Source organism: Rhyacophila brunnea, unplaced genomic scaffold (genome assembly GCF_057557595.1).
Source record: "Rhyacophila brunnea isolate RB1 unplaced genomic scaffold, BYU_Rbru_1.0 scaffold_23, whole genome shotgun sequence".
Lineage (NCBI taxonomy): Eukaryota > Metazoa > Arthropoda > Insecta > Trichoptera > Rhyacophilidae > Rhyacophila > Rhyacophila brunnea.
This window is the reverse complement of record NW_028232893.1, coordinates 26752302-26776700: the sequence shown is the minus strand read 5'-3', so window position 1 is coordinate 26776700 and position 24399 is coordinate 26752302. Positions and strand designations below refer to the sequence as shown.

The window sequence follows — 24399 nt, the reverse complement described above, 5'->3', positions numbered from 1 at the left end:
TCAATGAATTCAAGGCTTTAAAATTAAAATGAGAATTACTGCAAAAAATTCAAACGCCATTATCTTGGAACAAGGTTTTATGAGTTGTTCCCCTATTGAACTGGGGTATCGATTTATACGGTTATACGTTTGAGTTGCGCACAACGCTCAACGCTTCGCCGAACGCTGGCACTGAGGCCTCACACTAAGAATCTAATTATTGAACATACGTAATTTTCAAAACACTTCTGAGAAAATATGCTTATTATTACCAATAGAAAAAATCTTAAAAAGTTACAAACAACAAAAACGTACGCGATTTATCTGTGTCTCATATAGCACATGATAATTGTAATGTAATTATTGTATTGGACCAAAACTCATCTTTGCTATACAGTGGTTATAATCGATTCAGAAGTGCCCGTAATGAATTAATAAAAAATCAAATTTTAATATATTTTTTGAATTATTTACCATTCGCAAAATTTATTTATTTATTGATATATAATTTTACTCATAAATAATACTTACATAAATATAAAGCCTCAAATCTTGATACACAATCTTTACAATGAAAAATAAATATACACTCCAATATAATGCGTGCGCATGTAGGTACCCTTGAGACCGAAATGAATATAATTATAATAAAAAATCTTAATCGGTTAGTAATTAAATTAATACCTAATTTGATTTAAAATGCAAAAGCCGATCGCTAAATAATAACTCAATTTGAGAAGCGCTTCAGTGAGTATTGAAAAATCAATAGTTTAAATTTGTCGTAATTAAGTATGACTCCTTTAGCATAGTAATGCGCGTGGATGCGATACCCAAGAGATGCAGGTTCGATACCTGCGGGATCTTACTTTTTTCAAAAAGTTTTTTTCTATTGGTTCTTCTATATTTTCTCAGAAGTGTTTTCAAAAATTATGTATGTTCAATAATTTTAAAAAAGTTTCAGTCTTAAACTCGAAATTAAATAAATTATCGGTAGGTACCTACCAGTGGCTAAGGATGACTTTTGGAAAGAGGTAGGCTGTGGAGATCTGAGAAAAAGAGCACACTTGTCAGGTATGCTTACCGTATACACTAATGACGACACACTAATTCAATGAAACTTCAAAAACTCAGTGACGACATAAAATTGACCGATGTGCTTAAATTATTTATTTTTAAAAACAATCTACATTCATTACCTACTTAATATACGATTAAACGAAATATATATATATTTTTTTAAATTATCAAATTATTAATTATTTTGGACAAAGTGGCAGCCATGACAACAATATTATGCGCGATGGTTTTAGGCTCTGCGATATGAGCCTACCATGCGATTCGATAGACTGACTGAGGTTACGAAAAAATATCACAATTCCTAGAAAAATAATCCGACGTTTATTTACTTACATCAAGACAGATGTCGCGCTGTGGTATTTTTTTAAAACCTTTGCAGATTGTTTTGTAATCTGTGTAATACATTCCTACATATAAGAAATCTCTCGTTGTCAAATCAAATTTAGATTTAGATTATAGAATATGAAATAATCAAATGATTATATAAATATGTCAATATGCAATTAAAAATATTTTTCTTAAGAAGTAGGCTTGAAATAATCGCCTAATATTGAGTCTTCGCAACTGGTACCTACTCCTACTAAACGGTCTAGAATTTATTTATGACATTTACAGAAGAGATTAATAAGATATAAATGTGAAAACTAGTCGCCGTGGATGAAGGCTTTGAAGCCAGTTTCGGTTAACGATTTAAAACACAATAAATACAAAACCCGTCTGAAATCGCGTTTTGTTTTTACCACGGTCGTTTCTAGTACTAACCCCCCCCCCCCAATATTCAGTGTCTGTTTTAGTGTAGGACCTTATTAATATTAAAATGCCTAAACCTTTGCCGAAGCAGACGAAGAGCATTATTTTGAAAGTATTGTTCATTCTTCTTTATGGTGCAGATAGAGTATCTGCTATGACAAGTCAACACGCAAAGAGCACGTGACGTTAATGGTATCAGCGCACTATTTATGGCTGATCTTAACGGCCTACCTCCACCCTTCGCCACTGCTTGCTTATAAGTACATGTTGGCCTGGGTCAATTTGTTGCTATGTCAATCAATCACTGTGAGGTGCATAAAATATAATAATAAAAATATTTTTAACTAGTTTTTTTTCAGCCACCCGTTGATATCGAAAACCAAATGAAATCTACATAGATACATATCACGGCAATATCATTTTGATTAACGGAGTTAGTTTTTACGTATTCGGCGGCCGGATCAAATGTGACGTGCGCCATCATATTATTGTTACGATTGTCACATGATTTATACAATCGAAGATGTATTTTTTTGCATACTTAATTCTATTTTTTATTTATACCGTTTTTTTATTTTACTTTTCCCCCGGTGCCTGTTTCGAATTGTCCATAACTCGCTGACTGGGGCATAACTCTTCCATATTATGGAGCGGCTCCGTGGAGTAGTGCGATGGGTGACAGAGAGCCGACTGGGTACATTTTCTTTTATAGAAATATCACCGATCTTGACATCTGACATGACATACATAATTTGAAAATATCTCGTGCATATACCTACCAGTGGCGAAGGCTGTTAAGATCTGCCATAAATAGTGCACACTAAACTCATTGTCAGTCATACATATTTCTTTTCATTGAAATAAGACTACAATTTACAGATGGTGTTGGTTAGTTTTTAAAATTTAATTAAACCCTGCGAAAACCTAGCCATTATAGTTAATAGCCAAAAAATACTCGTCTATCTATAGAATATCTAAAATTATGCAATTAAACCATACATAATTTTGGTTATTTTATAGATAAAATAATATTTTTTGTCTATTATAGTTTGGATTAGGCAGATCTTAACCCTTAGAATGCTACGCAACGATATATCGTTGTTTTTGATAATGACGAGGAATGCTAACAACGATCGTCGTTTTGCTTTTGATGCCTGAAATGTTAAATTGGGAACATACTACTGCTTCAGTGGTACTAAACATTATATCTATTTAGTTTTATTGTTGTGTAATATACCTACCCGGGTTGATATATTATGTTTTGTGACTAGGTTTCAAAATGACAACTATTGTATTTTTTTTCATCGCATCTGCATCTTTTTAATAAAAACATTAAGTTCCAAATACAAATTGCAGTTCAAAGAATACATTAGAGTGGTAACATGTCTAAAAACAATTTAATATTTTCATTTATCGACAATAATTGGTAGCAATTCTCGCCCGGATTTTGAAAAACATCGTAGCAGCCAAAGGGTTTTAATGAATTTAGAAAATGAACCAACAATATGTGTAATATGCATTTTTAATCCAACGAAAACAAATAAGTATGAATGAAAAAGTGTGCACAATTTTGTCGTATCGCCCAAAGTATACCAAAACTATTATGATTTGGTTAGGCAGGGTCTCATTGATTTTGATTTATTCAATAAAAACAAATACGTATGACTAACAAAGTTTAATCTGCACTATTTATGGCGGATCGTAACAGCCTACCTCCACCCTTCGCTACTGATACCTACTCACTAAAAAAAATCTTTAAAAAACGGGACTGGAACCTGCAACCACTGGATTCGCGCCAGTGTAAATACTTTTCCAATTAATCAACGCGCATCCTACTTAATTACGGTGATTTTAACTAGTAGTTGTAGGTTAGGTAGGCCTACCCTTTTTTACGATTTTTCCTGTTGGGCTGTTTTTGTTTAAATATTGTTCCCGTCGTGTTGTGAATTTGCATCATGAGTTTATAATTTGTATTAATGGCAGTGATACGCCAACCGCAAAACGCAGTCGATAAATTTTCGACCATATCCGATCCTAAGAATATCATATGGGCCTCCACGGAGTGGAGGTTTGTATTAACACAATCACTGCTAACCTTTTAATTACCACATTTAAACAACACGTTAATTATATCTAAAATGGCCAACGACTCCAAACGCGCCAGTCGCGGTGTTAGCACTAAATGAGTAAATAGATTTTGTTTTTACGAGAAATGGATGTCAGCCACTTGCTCAACCTATTAGGTCCATACTCTGACTGATACATAAATTGAAAAACAATATGTGTACTTGCCGGACCCAGGATTCGAATCTGGAACCGACGACGTCATAACCCGACGCTTAACCGACGCAGCCATCGTGACGATAAATACATACATTCGTCGTGTGTTCGGAAAGAGAGAATTGTATGCATGTGACACAGTTTTTTTCGCATCATTTAAAAATTGAAAATTTTTAAATATCTTATTTATTAATTATAGGAAGATTTGGTCTTTAGTTTTAATCTCATTGATACTCGCTTTTAAAGAACGCAGATGTGTCTCAACCCTAACCACCATTTCAAACGGATGTATTGTGAAAGAGTTCTTGTTGTATCCCACGACCCACCGCAGCTGCTTGGCGGAATATTAACGCGCGATTTTTTTTACCGCGGCGATAAAATTCGCCACGTGTGAAACGGCTGTAACGCGACTGCAAGAATACATTTTCAGGAGTCAAATAACGTATCGGCTTAGTGTTGAAATGCGCGGTGCGCGAGTCGAACCTGGGCCTATCGGTTACACAGTCGTCCCCGCCTCTTTGTAAATCCGACAATGGCGTGTAATTGATATGTGGCATTTAATACTGCGGCGTCTCTCCCTCGAGAGGCGAAACAAAGACCGGCGCTGGTCAAAGGTAAAAACAAAATGAACATAATACCTAGGTCCTAGGTAGGGAATCTAATCCCGAGCCAAAATTCTGATCCCGGAATTTCAGGATTATAATTTGACAATCCTAGTATCCCGGGACTAGTCCCGGGATCTTTTCCTTTCCATTTCCATTGGATTTTTTCCATTGTTAATATAAAATTGTTATATTTACAAATAACATTGATAAAATCGGTCAAAAATAAATCTAGTATAATTTATACTATTTAAGACATTTATTGTTAATATTGTAATATAAATAATTATGTGAAATTAATATGAGATTGCTGTTTCTGATAGTAAAGACTTAATGAATGAGTATTCAAGCAAATTTGCAAATCATGGTGTACTTATTTATAGCCTTTCCGCTTCATTAAATCTAATTAGTCAGCCAAATATGAAACTGCCGTAAAACGTATGAGATCATGGTGGAATTACTTTGTTAATAGTGCGAAGCATTGTTTTTCCCAATCTTTCTCATTTTTATTAATTTATGTGAAAAAATAAAATGAATCGGCAACTTACAGGGTAGGTACTTCATTCAAACTCAGTTTATTTCTAATGTAGTTATTTGTTATTAAAAGTATTTTTTCTGTTATATTTTCGTTTTAAAAAAATCAATTCCGAAAGTCTCGGGATTGTGTTAATCAATCCCGGGATTCATATGTATCGAAAATAGCTCGGGATCCCGGGATTGGAATCCCTAGTCCTAGGTACCTAATAATATGAAATGAAGATAGGTAACCACAGAACATATAATAAATAGAATTCCGATTCCACAACATTTTGATGCATATGTTTGAATGTGTGAGTGTCCTTCGAAAATGAAACACGCATTATGCACCTGCAATAGTGTGCGTAGAGTTGGGTTTCGTGAATTTCTCGACGGGAATTCTCAAGAAATTCTCGAGATTTTCCATCCTGAATCTCGAGAGTAGAAATTTTTAACATTTCGGGAATTCCCGAATCTCGAGATTCGGGATATCTTTATTATCAAATTATTAATTGAAAAACGATTTTTTTCTATATGAAAAGAGTGGACAGAAAACACAAAACGTTCAAAGACTGATCGGGGCATTTAACACAATTAAGCCAACGTCGACTCAAAATAAGCGCAATTTTCAAAATCTGGGATTTTTGTGTCTCAAAAGCGTGCGCGATTGAAGTCTGTGTTTTTTGAATTTCTATTTTAATAAGTAATGTTTTGAACTATTTTTGTTTTCCTACTTCTATTTGTTTGTTTTCTTAATAATTCAAAAAAATGGTCTGTTTTTAGGATTTTTTAGTTTTTTTAAAATTTCCCGATATCTCGAGAATTCTCGAAAATTCTTTTCCGGAAATCCCGAATCTCGAAATTCAAACCCTACATACAATTTTTTTGTGTGCGCGCCTGGGCGCAAAAATGCATGTCTAGGTTTTTTAACCACACATAGGGATGGAGTACCTAACTGGAGGCCGTGTTTAATATTATAGTTTCATGGCTACTTGTCATTTCTCTGAGACGTGGCAAATAACTGGGTTTGAATTAAGTATGGTATTTCTGAAATAAAGAATCTAATATTCTTAAAACCACATAATAAATAGAATTCCTTTTATTTTGTTAACTGTCAATTCATGGTGGAACTGCATTGTATTGTTGTTTGATTTATTTAATAAAACGCATTTTTTTGTAGTACTTATTCCACTCTAATAAATAAATTTGGACTGGTTCGTCTGCCTCAGAGGGACATTTTCAACTGAAACTGAATCTGAAAAAATGCATTTTATTAAATCAAACAACAATTAGACTATCCTGCAGTGGCGATGGGTAGAGGTAGGGTGGATCCACCATAGATAGTACATACTAAACTTTGTCAGTCACACATACTTGTTTACATTGAACCATGACTACAATTTACAGATGGTGTTGGTTAGTTTTTTAAATTCAATTAAACCTTGGGAAATCACGCCATAATACGCATCTGTCTATAAAATATTTGAAAATTATGCCATTTAAATCATAAATCATTTTGGATATTAAATAGATAGAAAAAATAAATATTGTTTATTACTATTGTTTGGTTTAGACAGGGTTTAATGAATTACAAAAAACCGTGTAAAATTACGTGTATAATATTATGTATTCCTAGTTCAGTTAGTAAAAAAGTATGACTGACAATGTTTAGTGTGCACTATTTATGTCGAATCTTAACAGCCTACCCTCGCTACTACCTAATATGTTGAGCAAGTGGCTGACATCCATTTCTCGTAAAAACAAAATCTGTTAATACATAACTTCCACTCTGTGAAGGCCCATATCGTCTCTGTTCTGTCAGAACACACTAACTGGAGAATACTAGTTTTGAGTAATTTGACTTTGAAGTTGTTAAAATGTTTGAAATAATGGTCTATCATGTTAGTTTATTAAGTAGTCAAAAAAGGATGACTTTAAAATAAAGACTGTTTATTTATTAAGAAGGTTTCCAGACGGTAAAGTTTGAAATAAGGAACATTTTGGTACTAACTCAATATGTCATTTTTTCGAATTAGTGTCTTCTGCCAGAACAGTGATGATATAATCTTATTAGGATCAGACATGGTAAAAAAAACTTCAAGGTAGAAAAAAATTTTGTGGTCATTTTCTTTTTCACACACTTCCTCCATAATATAATAAATACGTCAATGCATCCGCATCCAGTGCGTTAGTGCATTATACTGCAGATGGTGTTATTATTATATTTATTATCAGAATAGTCTTATGGTTAGTTTTTAAATTTATTAAGCTCTGCCTAAAACAAACCATAAGATAAAAAAAATATTCTTCTATCTATAAAATATCTAAAACTATGTATGATTTAATGGCATAATTTTATTTTATAGACAAACAGCTATTTTTCGACTACTATCAATTAGGGTTTGGTTTACGCAGGGCTTAATTAATTTTGAAAAACTAACCAAAACTATCTGCATATTGTAGTCTTGGTTCAATGAAAACACATACGTATGACTAACAAAGTTTAGTGTGCACTATTCTTGTCGGATCTTAACTGCCTACCTCCATCCTTCGCCAGTGGAACATAATGACCTTCCATCGAGGAATTACCTACAGTCATGAAAATTAAATGCTATTTCTTATGGATTTTTTTCTTTGATTTCAGAGCGCATCACCAAGATGTTTCAAGATAACATGATCTTGCTGATGAAGAATTACGAATACGAATCCAGTCCTGAAAAAGACGGCTCCACCTGCAGTAGAGCTTGTCGTGCTCAGCATACTCCAAGCAAGTCCCATACAGGTAATTTTTATTTCTCTTTATTTCTCGTCTTGTCCAGGTACATACTTTCGGGATTATCATATAGCTATCAAACCCCTCGCTAACCTATTACTGATAATGTATTGCCATACGATTCCTGGAAGACACTGAATATACTAATACAATGTTTCTTAAGGCTATACCAGTGGTCGGCAAACCGCGGCTCGCGAGCCACATGCGGCTCTTTGGCCTCTTGAGTGCGGCTCTACCACAAATGCCCTCTGCCCTATATGACATGGCTACAAAGAAGAAGCAAAGAAAAACGGAAGATGAAAACTGTGAATTTAAAGTTGAATCTTACTTAAAAATGATCTTACTTAAAATTAACTTGAAAATGATCTACGAACCTGTATTATTTGTCGGGAAAAATTGGCGCATAACATGAAGTCAAATTTGGAGTCACTTTACAACTGAACACGCGTCATTTACCACTAAATATCCTGTCGGTGAGGAAGAAAGCAGTTGAGGAAATTTAGAAGAGTCTACTGTGTTTACTGAATACAATCTTCCAACAATGTTAATATTCCATGTTTTGTGGTTAGTAAAAAGATTTCTAAGATAGGAAATCAAGAGTAAATTGAGAAGTCGTCTTATTGATGAGAACCTGGAGTCGTGCTTAAAATTAAAAACATCAACATACAAACCTGACTTACCCAAACTTTCTTACAATTTAATTTTTATCAATAAATAAGATCATTATTAAGTATGATATCAAGTTTTCTTCAGTGTACCTACCTATAGTTTAATTACGACTTAATAAACAGTGTACCTACATATTATATAATTTCAGTTTAAGATATTTGGCTCTCAAAAGAAATCTCGATCGTTGTACTGTTGATATTTGGCTCTTTTGACTAATGAGTTTGCCGACCACTGGGTTATACCTCAGTTGAGGCATGGTCTAAAAAGACCGTGGCTAGGTGATGCGCGGATTGCGGGTCGCGGGTGCAAATGACGCCTGCCGAACGAAATATAATTTGTCATATCAATCCAACATGCGTCCATTTAATGTTCTGTTTATTGTTCTATTAGTAACAATAATAATGTATTCATTGATATGTTTTCTTTTTAAAGTAAATGGGTAACGTTTTTAGTAAACTTTACACGATTTAAGAATGAATACCCCCGTCGCCATCACGAAACAAATTGACGTGTTCCTAGCTCGACGTTCTCTCTCCGAATGCCAGCGAGTCCAAAATTTCGTCGCGCCGTATCGTTTTAATTACATTGGCAGACGCGCAGACCCAACCCGATCCAGCAACCGTCGTGGCCAACGTTTTAACACTATTTTCAATTACACGCAACGATTCAATCGCGTTGGTCCTTGCTTTTGATTGGTTTAAAATAAACATAGTGTTGCTATTATTAAAAATATAGGTTGACCGAAAACTAGATATTTCTTAGATTGGTGGCTACACTGAACGTACCTATTCCCGCGCAATTTTACGTCAAAAAAACTGAGCTGTCAAACCCAGCGAGCATCTGTTGAAATTTGCGCGACCGTTTGGCATTTATAGAAAGTTTCGTATAGTTATTGTTAATTTACATCATGAATAACTGGGCGAGCTTGAATCTCCAAGCCAATCGATTAAGACTAATTGTAGCGAGTTTGGCCATATTTTAACTGGCGTGTATTAATTCCACGAGGACCGTGTCCTCAGCGCGCTGGTCCATACATTTTTTTTGAGATTTCGCCATCTTGTAGTTGTTGAAATCGAGCAGTAGAATGAACGACCGTTTGCGTGGCTCGCGAGCGGACGCGTATTCGGCTATTTTCGTACGCTTTCGGCATTCTTCGCTTGCTAATGAATGGATCGCACGACGATAATTGAAAATTTTCCACTTTTGTCCCGATCGCTCACGAACCTTGAAAACCATAGAGAATATAGTTTGACAGTCGTGGCAGACGATCGGGCCAGACGCTATCTGCCAATGTAATTTGAGCTTAATACAACCCCACTTCTAATGTTGGGTTTCAAGGTAACTATTTTTGAACAGCAGAACATTTTTACGGCCCACCCAAAAATCTTCGCGGACCACCGGTTAAGAAACTATGGACTAATGCTTCAATTAAATTATGGTGCACGTCGCGTACTGTCACGCATTTTGCAGAATATTTTGAACGATCACCATCTCTGTTAATTCAATGATGGTGAGTGCCAACTCTAATGTATTACTATTTTGAATTATTATTCATTATTCATGCTAATTTCAATTAATTTTACCAGTTTCTACGTGTGCACGTAGGCACGTTAAAATTACTTGCGATATTGCACCCATAGATAATACTTTGAACGAACCTAACCTCCAGACCATAGATAATAAACAACATTGTTATAGAAAATAAGTAGTGCTGAACATTGCAAATTACGTATGCAGTTGGCCATATCACAGTTCGCCGTGAGATGTTGTAACGGAAATAGATGGCCGTATAGTATTGAGATTAAATTCATGTATATTTGGTTAAAATACTTAATTAAAACCATCAGAATACAAGGGAAAGACTGATTAAATAGGCAGGCATGTAAATTAGAAATGAATCAATCATATCGTAATATATCTATATAAAATGCTCGTCGGTATCAAATAGTCTACCTATCAAAAAATATCTGACAATAATGACATCGTAATTATAAAATTAATGTTCTTATTGGATATAATAAAATTACAATATTGCTGTCTGGAACGCTCCACGAATAATGCGTTATTTTTTATCTGAATACTACACGACTATCTCTAACCGGTAATACATCTCACGGTAAACTGTAATGCGCCGAAATGTAATACGTACAATTTACATACAATCAAACGAATTGCGTAATAAATATTTTATTAAGACGGTACTTCAGTGAAACAGCAAATAATTTTCAACTATAGGCGCGACGAAATTTTGGACTCGCTGGCAATCGGAGATCGAACGTCGAGCTGTGAACACGTCAATTTGTTTCGTGATGGCGACGGGGGTATCGATTTTATTTAGCTACGTATTTTTTCAGACTTCAGACGCGGCGTAAATGTGAACTCTGCCATTCTTGGTGGTGTTGGCTTGTGTGTCTCTGATAATTACCTTAGGAATCGAGGACATCCGTTGTTTGTTTTCACACGGTGCAGAACTAACCTGCCATTAGTAATGCCAATTGGGTGGGCAATGACCATGTTTAATATAATCGCTTCGGATATTGATATATCCCACTTACGTGATGGTGAATTTAGGTGGACGTTGTTTTATAAGATTTTAAGATAGGGTCTATCAAAGTTCACTCTGTGTGCTTCCATCTATTTTTATTTTATTATTTTATTTTATTTCTTTTCCTATTTTATTTCTTATTTTATTACTTATTGTATTATTAACTCACACTTCTCCGTGTTTTTATTTTTTTTAATTTTTAACACTTATTTTATGTCATGTCGTGAACGCTTTGAATTTATAATTTGTTATGTTCATTATATGTAAAATAAATAAATTTGATTTTGATTGCTTAATTCTTAAATCGTGTAAAGATGACTAAAAAACGTTACCCATTTATTTTAAAAAGAAAACATGTCAATGAATTTATTATTATTGTTACTAATAGAACATTAAATGGACGCATGTTGGATTTATATGACAAATTATATTTCGTTCGGCACGCGTCATTTGCACAATCCGCGCATCGCCTAGCCACGATCTTTTTAGAACATGCCTCAACTGAGGTATAGCTTTAATTAATAGTTAGATACTATCGACCGAAGGTAGGGACCTACCTACTTGATGGAATTTAAATTTAAATTCTATTTGATTTAAGTTTTGTTTCCCGGGTCCCAAAAAACGACTCTAATGTAATATTGTTGTTTTAGTTTGATAAAACGCATTTTTTTAGTATTTATTCCACTTTTAATCAATAAATTAGGACCGGTTTCGTCCGCCTCAGAGGGACATTTTCAACTCATCAACTCAACATGTTGAAAATGTACCTCTGAAGCGGACGAAACCGGTCCAAATTTATTGATTAAAAGTAGAATAAGTACTACAAAAAAAAATTAAACTAAAACAACAATACAATGCAGTTCCACCATGAATTGACAGTTAACAAAATAAAAGAAATCAAATGGAATAGTAGCTACAAAACTACAATCCATTAGAATTTAATAATTATTTAAGTACTAATTTATTTTTACTAACAAAAACTAGCTAGATCTACCCACTCAATATTCTGTCTATGGCTTCATGAAACATATTTGTTATTCGAATAATTATTTTTTTTGTATATTATCTACGAAAGATTGAGTTGTCGAGATAGCGCCTGCCTATATTTCGGTAGAAAGGTTGGCAAGTAGTTAGATTTAAAAATTTTGCGCCCCCCTGATTCGGTACAATGGCCCACAATCAGAAATATCTGCTTACATGATATTGCCTCCGTTTCATTAGTTGCCCCGCGGGATCGAGCAGGGGTACAAAACCATATTTAATCGTTTGAAATTACTAAATGCCAGTGGCGAAGGGTGGCTTTTGGAAATAGGTAGGCTGTGGAGATCTGAGAAAAATATCACACTTGTCAGGTATACCTACACGAGAAATAAGAAGATACTACAACATTACTACTAATGAATAGGTACACAATAATGACAACGACACACTAACTCAATGAAACTTTTAAAACTCACTGACGACATAAAATTGAGCGATGAGTGTTATTAATAATCTATAATACTCTAATGCAGTGGTTCCCAAGGTTGACTGGGCTCCGACCCATCTAACAAAAATTTCCAATCTTGGGACCCACCTCTTAGCTGTCTTAGAGAAAAGAGGGCATAAATATTGGTAATGTTCAAATTCCCTAGTGGCGAGTCGTGGAACTACTTAATGCTGTCTTATTTGTTCTAATTGAAATTAAAAAAAAAATTATAAGTGTTACCAATATGAATGAAAGACTGTTGAAATAAGAAACACAACTTAAATAAAAAAAAAATATTACTTAAATACCTACACCTGCAAGGTTTTTTTACAAAGTTATTTCAATGGGAAGGATGTATTTGTTTCTTACTTTTCTTCATTACAGTTTTAACATCAACTTCAACTTTAGTTACTTTTAATCGCAGTGAGTTTGATATTTATCCAATTTATTTCGGTATTTAGCTGAATGAAATATCAAATTTATCACTTCCTATTTTTTTTAATTCGTGTATACAGTGGCGAGGGCCCACTCAATATTCGCTCGCGACCCATAGTTTGGGAAACCATGCTCTAATGTATTACGTATTTTGCAAAACATTTGTTAATATTCAATTGAACGCCATATATTTTTTTTTTAATTATCTAGGTAATTATTATTAATTATTTTCGACAAAGTTCATATTATGCGCGAAATTTTTAGGCTCTGTGATAGGAGCCTACCATATTTTATACAATTCGATAGACTGACTGAGGTTACGTGACGTAAAGTTCATACGAAAAAAATTCACAATTCCTTCACATATATTTATTTACGTCAAGACAGATGGCGCGCTGTGGTATATTTTTTTAATACTTTGCAGATTGTTTTGTAATCTGTATAATACATTCCTACATACACGACATCTCTCGTTGTCAAATTTAATTATTTTTATGAAATAATGAAGTGATTATTTATATTAAATATATCAATGTGCAATTAAAAAATATTTTTCAGACTTTAAATTATCGCATAGTATGGAGTCTTCGCCACTGAGGTAACCTAACCTAACTTAACAATTTCACATACAATTTAAGACTAAAAATGAAAGGGGAAGGCAATCTTTAGTCTGTCTAAGGGATGCACTTTGACTAGGTACGTCGCTGAATCTAAAGCGCGAATCAAATTGAGGTGCATGTCGCCTACTGTCACGCTGTCGCGGTGACAAATGTTGCCTATGCTTTTGTCATTTTGCAGAATATTTTGAACGAACACCATCTCTGTCATTTCACTGAAGAATGACATTTATGAAGAGTGCCGACTATAATAATGTATTAGTAACTTGAATTATTATTAATTATTCATGCTAATTTCAATTAATTTTAACAGTTTCTACGCGTGCGTATCTACGTTGAAATTACTTGCGACATGACATCCATAGATAGTATTTTGAACAGAACCCAACCTGCTGACCATAGATAATAGACAACATTCTTATAGAAAATACATAGTGCCAACCGCTAAAAACAAAAAAAACTTGATTTTGACATGACATTCTTGCTTTTCCCTCCACCACCCGCCACGTCTCCACACCCGTTATGCAGGCGTTTACCGTGGCGTAACGAACGATAGGCGCTGTTCAAATTTGTGCCGAAAGTGTCCCAGGAGCAACTTCCCAAGGCCTTGGTTGGCGTGCACTAGAGTGTGCGTGATCCCTAATTCCATATAATGTATTACGGTCAATTCTCGATGAGAAAAGACCTTCTCGCTTGCCGTATAATGCCGCAAACTTTTTAAAAGCTAAGAAATTTTCCCTCGTAGATACCAAGTCGCAATGGCCGACCGGTCCAACTGAGGGCCGGACCGACTTGAGAAGCTCTTCCCTTTCAACCGACATATAGGGACACTCCCAGAGGATGTGATCGGCATCCTGCAATTCGCCACATAAGCAAGTCGGAGATTCTATTAGGCCAAGCTGACAGAGCTCGGAGGCAAAACCACCGTGTCCGGTTAAGAACTGAGAAGTCCAATGGTCTGGAGTCAATCTGGTTATCTCCATGCGCCACTTAATATTAGGAAACAACAAATGCGTTTGTCTGCCCTTGGAAGAAGTGGTCCATCGCCCCTGCCACACACGCAGTGCCGTGTCATACGCCAGGTCGCGTACAATAACTTTTCGAGCGCACCGGCTCATGGATCCAAGACCTAAAGGCGGCGATATAAAGATACCGCCAACCTCCGCCCCCAGACCCCCAAGCAAGGCGGTCGTGGCACCACGGACTTGAATGTGCAGGTCTAACGGAAGCACTCCAGCAAGGACAGGCAACGCGTCGGTAGAAGTCGTCTTATAAGCCTTAGTGAGGGCAAGTAATGCTGAGCGTTGACCGCTGAGAAGAGTTTTCCGGATGGACAATAACTTACATCTATGATACCACGTGCTGGCGGCATATCCAGCGATACTCATATATATTGCATCATAAGCTATTTTAAGAGATCTGAACTTAAGTCCCCAATTACTTCCAGTAAGCCAGGAGACCCGATGGTAAGCTGCTTTGGCTTTAGCCACCGAAGTTTTGGCGTGTTGCATAAATGATAATTTGTCATCCAATAAAATGCCTAGATATGTAACCTTATCTTTGACTTTAACTAAAGTACTACCCATACGGATGGTGGGCGACCTTGAAGTGAGGTTGGCTGCTCCCTTGAGGAGGATGGATTCTGTTTTATGCGGAGCAAAAGTGAGTCAAAAGACCATTGCGGCTGTTCGCACTCACAAGGAGAAGCGCGTCATCCGCATAGGCAATAATACTACAGTCGCTTGGAAGCGTGATCGACAGGAGGTCATCAAAAAGGATATTCCATAGAAGGGGTCCAAGAACTGATCCCTGGGGACACCCCATTGTGGATTTCCTATATATTATTGTATTGCCAGTATCATATAATATAGATCTGCCACTGAAATAATTAATTTAACAGTCGAAAAGTGTAGGCATGTAGAAGATGATAAAAACGTTCATTGAGTCATGCAGGTGTCGATGCAGTGCAGTTCAACGTGAGGTGACCTCATTATTGTACTGGTGATTTCGGGAGATTTTGCCAACTGACAATGTTAGTTTAAAGGTTCAAAATGTGCTACGGGATCAGTCTGATCACATTTTAAACACTAATAAAAACGACATCACACACTTTATTCCGTAGCGGCAGCTTTCTGTGACGTCACGTGATGGTCAGCGACATGCACTATAATATAATTCGCGTTTAATACGTACGATGTACATATAACCGACTCTTTCCATATAGGTAGAGCCTAAATTGTTTATTTAAAACAAACATTTTCAAAATCGAATTCCTGTATCGTCGGTTATTTACCTCTGGCCTCCCCGTAGCGGCAGATATAAGCGCTATTCATACGCACCGCCGGTTTCGCTGATTGGCCATGTCGGGCCATGTTAGCCGGGACAAGCGTTACGCGGGTTCGCATCCCATCCTTGCCCGGGGCTGGAATTAGGTCCTACCGCTGGCACCAGATACCCACCCTGTGGGAACAGCTTCTGAGACGATAGCCGACATATTATTACAACTTACAGCTACTGTTTTGAGCGTTTGAAACTAATCTTGGGTAACCGACCTACTAAAATATAGACCACTTTGCTGGTTTTACATTTTGACCGAATTGTTCACTTTGTGACACTACAATAATTACTTATTAAATATACATAATTTGAAAACATATCATGCATATAATATACACGCTAGAAAAAAATCATTTTGTGGAAAAAATACGAAACCCGACGGGATTTTAACCTGTATTTGCTGGATTCGCGCCAGTATACTTTTCCAATTAAGCTACGGGCATCTTATTACAACGTTTTTCTCAGGGCTTTTTTTTAAAAAAAAAAGGTGCCGGAACTCACTTCATGTCAAGCTTTTTACTAAATAAAATTATATTCAAATGTCACTTAAATGAAATTTAAAGGAGCTATGCCACGAAGCGAACAAAAAAAGGTTGATTTTTACGATAATTTTTTATTTTAGTCAAAACAAAGCTACAGAAACAATAAAATACATACATTATATTTGAAATATATTGTACAAATAAGACTAAATAAGACTAACTTTAAAATATAATTGTAAATACATATGTAATGTATTTATTTATGAACTTGAATAAAAGTTTAGAGTGATTTCCAAAGTTTTTTCCAATTCTCGTCTGATACATCATCTCGATTCCTTTTCTTAGTGTTAGAGTCTAAGGCCGAATGTCTTCCTTTAAGTAACCACCTATCAACATATTTTGAAGGATCGAAAAGTGTCAAGGGTGGTCCCACGAGTTTGATGAACAAGAGTGCCGAAACTGTTTTAGTGTTTAACGAAGCTCTTGTTGGGGTAATAATAAGATTCATTTGCGAAAACCCCCGTTCACATTCACTTGAAGAAATGGGAATAGAATTCAGAGCATATACCAAACGCAAGAGTTTTTCAGAATATGTCTTTTCGAGAATGTATTCGCGAAATCCACGAATCATTTCTCGTTCATCTAGTTGTAGCCTGATCGAAATGTTTCTAATTTCCATCTCTCCAAATGTCAACCGATTATCAATGTCTTCAGGCCAATATTTTTGGTCAAGTACGCGAGCCCAAAGTGCAAACTCAACATCTTTATTATCTAGCAGCCTTTTTTCAATTGACGTTTTCAACGTGGAATAAAATATTTTCGGATCAATAGGAGGATTGATCATTTTGTGTACGTTCAACCATTCGTTTTTTGAGCAAAAATCGTTTTTTTGATCTAATGACCAGCAGTCTGGCCAATCGTTTTGAGTTCGACCTTGATCCCCGAGATCAGCTAGAGATGATTCAGGAACATCTACATGTACCGATATTTCCATATCTTCTGTCATCGTTTCTGTTTTGAGCTTTTTATTTGCGGAATCGGCGCCGCTGCCGGTGGTTGAGAAGTAACAGGAAATTTTTTTCATATTTAAACTTGGGGTTGCACTAAATAATATATAAAATAGTTGCACAACACGTAATCGTAACACAAACTGACTAAACAAACGTAAATAACAATATACGCAGATGCTGCCATGCGATAAACGTCAAACTGTCAAAATCATAATACGCAGCATACGTATGAAGCTAGTTACATACGCATGTTTGCTATTTAAACTATACGGTTACTTCACTAACACGCCAACATTCAAAATGGCTTCCACCTGTACCTTATTTTATCATTTTAACGAATTATTATTGTAATTACTTAAGCGCAAATATTTTTTCGTTTAATTGATTTTGAAATAAAACCGTGAAAAAAGGTGCCGGAACGCCGTTCCACCGCGTTAAATGGAAAAAAAGCCCTGGTTTTTCTTATCTCATATTCTTATTTTTCCGGTGGTTCTTTGTCCGGTACAAATCTTGCAATCGATTTTTAACTAACTTCTCGACTAGCTAGACATTTGAAACTTTTAGAACATATCAGAACACGATGCCAATGCATTTTTTGCTACTTTTAGCCATCTTTAAGTAGAATTGAATTCATTTTCAGTTAATTCTGTTTTGTATGAAAAGTTATTTCGACACCATTATTGGTTGCTAGGGGTCTGGGGTCCTAGCAACTAAATTATTAATATATACGTGCGTTATTATGGAAATCAATATGACATGTCAAAATCACATTTCAGTATTATTTCTATCAAGTACAAATTTTTTTGATCGTTTAAGCTAGTCAAGTCAAGTTTATATGATTCAACAGAAAATTTAAAAACGTTGTATATAAAAAGTTCTTGAAATTATTGAACTACGAGTTTATTAGCGAGTTTATTGTGAGCTGTCTTACCGGAAAATGGTCGTATAGCAATGAGATCAAAACATTACGCGTTGTTCGTGGAGCTTTGCAGACAGCAATTTGCCATATATTTATTAGATTCTAAAACATTAATTTGATATTAACTGGTATCAAATATCTGATAATAATGCCGTATGATGATGGTGACTCACATACGGTAGGTACCTACTTATGATTGTATTTCTAATTTACTTAAGGCTATACCTCAGCTGAGGCATGGTCTAAAGAGATTGTGACTAGGCGATGCGCGGATTGTGCAAATGACGCGAGCCGAACGAAATATAATTTGTCATAAAAAATCAACATGCGTCCTTTTATTGTTATGTTTATGATTATATTCGTAATAATAATAGTATATTCATTGACATGTTTTCTTTTTCAAGTACCTACATGCGGAACGTTTTTTAGTCATCTTTACACGATTTAAGAATATATTCCTCCGACGCCATCACAAAACAAATTGGCGTACTCACAGGTCGACTATCGCTCTCCGACTGGCAACGCGGCCGAAATTACGTCCCACATACTGTTGAAAATTATTTGCCGTTTTACTTATGTACGCTCTTATCCAGCTATTTTCTTCTGGCTTGCCGTTCTAATCTGATGGTTTTTATTTCGTATTTTTAAGTGTTTTATTTTGACATGAATTTAATCCCAATAGAGGAAGGGTGCCTATTATGAGATAGGTGCCTAATATGAGATATAGCAATAACTCAGCAACCGGACGATAATAAAATATGGTGATGGTGTCACATGGTAGCGAGGAGTAATAGCTCCAAACGACTGTCGGTGCGCAGGGTGCAGCGCCTGTTTTTGGTGATGTATGTGTGTTTTCGTCGATCACTCGTCCAAGAAATTTTGGCGCATGCTACTTTTGATGATCGTAGAACATCTCTAAGGTATCGTACTATGTTTATTTCTTAATTAAACATGTAGTTTGGTAGTTTAATTTATATTTGAGTATCTTCTGTATCATTATCGACTCTAGAAGAAGAATAGTTAATTTTATTATGTCAAATTTTGAATGAGCCTAAAATGAGATACTTGGGTGTGCCCAATATGAGATATCTCATATTAGGGACACATTTTAATTTGATACCATATCAACGTTTATAATGTGTGTATGTTTTATATTATATTGTCCATAGATGCCTCCGTCAAAAAAGAAAAGCTGGGACCCCGGGTCTATGTTTCAAGCTATGAATGCCGTTTGCAAGAAAGAAATGGGATATCTGAAAGCTGCCAAACAGTTCGGAGTACCAAAAGGCATACTGAATCGTTATGTCAAAGATGATCGAGACCCAGTAAGCGAACAAAATCAAAATACAAAAAGAAAAGACGGCTGAGGAAAAAAAGAAATCTAGAATGGAAAAAGCGATGGGAAAGAAAAATTATAAATAAATTAAAAGAAAGAAGAAGGAGAAATCTGAGTTGTCGTCAAGCGAAGGTGGAGAAGAGATGATAGTGCTGATGACGACGATGATGAAAATGATGCGATGTGTATTTATTTACTGTAGTTGGAATTTTACGGAAGATACAAGAGTAGAAAAATGGACGCGGGTGTTTCAAATGGAGTCACGAAGATTGTGGAAATTTAACAGCAGGATATGTTTTTATTTGTGTATTTTGTTATGATAATATTTGAATAAAAGGTGGACATGGATTAAATGAGACCATGTGAAATGTAAACAAATATATAATTATTCATATCAATTACAGCTATTGTTTTTTTTCATAATGTTCCCAATATGAGTCTCATATTAGGAACAGTGACTATCTCAAATTAGGAACACTTTTTGGAGAACAGCTTATTTGACATTTTTCACTAAAATGCGAATCTAAAATAAACTGGCTGAAAGAAAAATCTCATGACTACAAATTTATTAGTAAACAATATGTTTGATGTATTTATAATAATAGATACCCTGCAATGCATTTATTTTAGATTTGAGAATGTCTCAAAAAAAAGTATCTCATAATAGGCACCCTTCCTCTACTATACGCCCATCTATTTCCGATACAACATCTCACGGTGAACTGCGATACGGCCAACTGCATACGTACAAATTTCCAGACACCTCCCTGGGACGGCTAGTATCAAGCTTAATTTAAAGACGTTGTGCATCCTAAACTGGACGGAAGCAACTTTGGACAAACGACAAACCTGGACAGAGGGACATATGGTTGTAGCGTCAGGAAGAAGATTTTGGATTCTACTTTACGTATTGATACCGTGTCCGGAAACATGTACGTATGCAGTTCGCCGTATCACACTTCACAGTTAAATGTTGTATCCACAGAAAAGAAAAATAAAAATTGAGTTCCCTGGTTGTTCTGAAGTAGGTATATGGCCGTATATTAAAGATTGTCCATCCTCTTTGGGTGGTATAGTAGGTACTGACATAAAATTCATATCTAAATAAAACACGGTTCTTGTCGGTTTACACTTCACAGGAAGCCAGCAGGAAACATATTTTGAAAATAGCCGATATACTGGATTATTTGTTAGGTTGGGTTAGGTTTTCATTCAATTTTGCCAAAAACAGCTATGAAAATTAAATTAATGTTCATATTGAATCTAATCAAATTGAGGACCATGTAGTAGGTATACGGTAATCTCTCTCCGTTACGAAATCTCACGGCAAACTGTGCTACGCTGAAATGCTTTACGTACAATTTAGATGTGACCGTCGCAAGGCAAAAACAATAATGATTTTTTACAAGGTTTTAAGCAGGGAACTCAGAATTAATGGGAACTGAAACTAGTTCATGACAAACTAGAACATGTACCTAACCGATTTTTTTTTTTAAACGATACATGTTCAAACACGCGCGTTAACATCATTTTACTCCATACTTCAATTATAGTTTGTCAATTTATGGCTACGGCCGTATGTTGTAGCTTAACTACTGGGGAATGCCAAAAGAAATGGCGTATTTCAAAAAAACACTGCCTTATTCTTAGGTCAATAATTATTATAAAGCAATCATTATTCGTAGGATGTTTATCACACTTGAATGGTCAAAGACATAGCTTATAATCAGTATCTTTATAATTATCTTCCGATGTGTTAATCTTTCCTATTTTTTCAATAATAAAATGCCTAATTCTTGTCAAATTTGGGATCACAGAGATTATCAATATAATTTTTTATCGTAAATATTTCACTATAATAATGTCGACATAAATTATACTGATGGTTTTATAAATGCGTAAAATCTTAACACCACTGCACATTTATGTACTGAAATATGACTATATTCTAAAACATTAGAGCGAGAGGTTTAAAAGAATACTATTTTATGTAATAAAAATACTTTATGCAGTCATAAAATGTTTAAAATAAATATAAAGGATAATAAGGCTTCAAAATTATATAAATAGATTATCTTCAACGTTTAAGGAATGTCCAGGATCATGCTTTGAAAATAGAACAAAAGCTCCATTTTGACCTACGCTGAGCATGTCCCCCCTTAAGAATACTAGATTCTTTATTACATTACTAATATACTTAATTCAATCCCAATTATTTGCCACGTCTCAGAGAAATTACAAGTAGGCATGAAACTATACTTAATATTAAACACGGCCTAGTATGTAGTTTATTATACCTACAACTCACATGGCGTAAAGAGCGGTAAAAATGGCGTCATTAGACGTATCCATTACCGTCTAACTAAAAAGGGGATTAATTTTGAATGGCCGCGCGGGGTTAGGCGGAAAGGGAGCCGCTTTCTACCCCAAAGCGGAGGGTTGAATTTCTATACATAGGCACCTAGGCAAATATTTACATATATCCCCTATGTTTCAAGAGCCTCGCATGTGACACATTATGGAGGAAAGAAAAATGAGCACGATATATGACAAGTGTCGAGGTGAGAACTAAAATATATAGGTACCTAGGTACTAAAGAGATTCCCGGCTATATACCTAAAGCCAGTTTCTGTGTGTATCAATTAATAGGTTACTACAAGGCGGCTCTCGTGTTGCAGTGGGTAAGGCGCTGGCCTTCCACCCGAGAGTTCTGGGTTCGATTCCCGGTCATAACAAAAACATTTATGTGTTTTGCTCAAAGCCTGGGTGTTAAAAATTACTAACAACCACCTTGTACGAAAAAGCAAGGACATGGTTATTAATAATTAAAAAAAATAAGGTTACTACATGTAAATTGTACGTAAAATATTTCACCGTGACACAGTTCGCCGTGAGCTTTCTATCGGAAAGAGATAACCGTATTCTATACGGTCTCCAATTTTATTAGATTCAATTTTCATTGCTGATTTTGGCAAAATTCATGAATTCAAGAATGAAAACCTAACCTAACCTAACAAATAATCCAGTAGTATACCGGCTAATTTCAAAATTTGTTTGCTGCAGGCTTCCTGTAAAGTGTAAACCGACAAAAACCGTGTTTTATTTACATATGAATTTTATGTTAGTAGGTATAAGAGTCAAAGAGGTTGGACGGTCTTTAATATACGGCCATATCCTACCTATTTCCGATACAACATTTCACGATGAAGTGTGATACGGCGAACTGCATACGCACAAGTTTCCGGACACGGACCCTCACGGCATCGATGATACGAGTACCTTAGAGAGGTAAAACATGTCCCTGTTTTATCGTCACTAACCTTCATATATTATAGATTAGTAAAGGTAACTAGAGTATAATATGCTTCATAACTTTTCACTCCGGATCTAGGATGGAAATGATGGATATATTCTAAAAATATATTTTTACATATAAGTATTATTTATTTATTACAACGTTTTTATTAGGTCGTATTCTTGTTTGTCCGGTGGTTGTTTATCCAGTACAAATCTTGCAATCGATTTTTAACTAACTTCCCGACTAGCTAGACATTTGAAACTGTTAGAATACACCAGAACACGATGCCAATGCATTCTTTTAATACTTTTAGCCATCTTTAAGTAGAATTGAATTCATTTTCAGTTAATTCTGTTTTGTATGAAAAGTTATTTCGGAAGAAATCCGTAAAAAGTAAAACACTATTATTGGTTGCTAGGGGTCTGAGGTCCTAGCAACTAAATTATTAATATATACGTGCGTTACTGTGAAAATCAATATGAAATGTCAAAATGACATTTCAGTATTCTATGTTTATTCAGTATTTCTGTCAAGTACATTTTTTTTTGATGGTTTAAGCTAGTCAAGTCAAGTTTATATGATTCAACAGAAAATTTATAAACGTTGTATATAAAAAGTTATTTTTATCTTGTAATTATTTATTACTGTACCTACTATAGATATATTAATACAAGCGAATGTCATTTGATCTAATTTTATATGAGGTAATCAGGCAAATAGGCGTATCAGTATAGTAAAAAGTCTAGGTATAAACGTATAGGTACCTACTTACTCTACTTACCTAACTACTTTTTTTTCGACCATGTCCGATCCAAATAAGATCATATGGACCTCCACAGCGCGGAGGTTTGTATTAACAGATCTTGTCTTTTACGAGAAATGGATGTCAGCCTATTAGGTCCATACTCTGACTCATACACAAATTTAAAAATAATATGTGTACTTGCCAGACCCAGGATACGAACCACCCACGACTATATTCCGACGCTTAAGCCGCGCGGCCGTCGTGGGTGTACTTATCTACTTAGGTGCATATTACTGAAGACTTGTATGGTAAGAATCTAAGTCCCTCGCAGGTTTTGAAGAGGGACTCTCGACGCACTCGAGGACTTAATTAAATCGTGGCGGAGTAACAAAACACCCGCCATGTAGGTAGATACATCGCCCTCTCCCCTAAGTCATTTGGTTTTAACACATGCACTGTGGTCAGCGGTAGGAAACAAAGTAATCTCGATTCTTGTAATATTCTGGTGTAATATTGTGCCATATAGATTAGGGATTGCAATACCGGTATTTCAAAACCGGT

General features: G+C 35.4%; 1 protein-coding gene across 2 annotated transcripts in view; it reads left to right on the top strand.

Moving 5' to 3' along the window:
* Positions 1–24399, top strand: part of LOC147069781 (Fanconi anemia group J protein homolog) — a 215940-nt gene that overhangs the window by 148544 nt on the left and 42997 nt on the right. For both annotated transcript variants that reach the window (XM_085950539.1, XM_085950537.1), the window contains exon 4: positions 7849–7986. In XM_085950539.1, coding sequence (XP_085806665.1) covers positions 7849–7986 — 138 coding nt within the window. The remainder of the gene's footprint in view (positions 1–7848; positions 7987–24399) is intronic.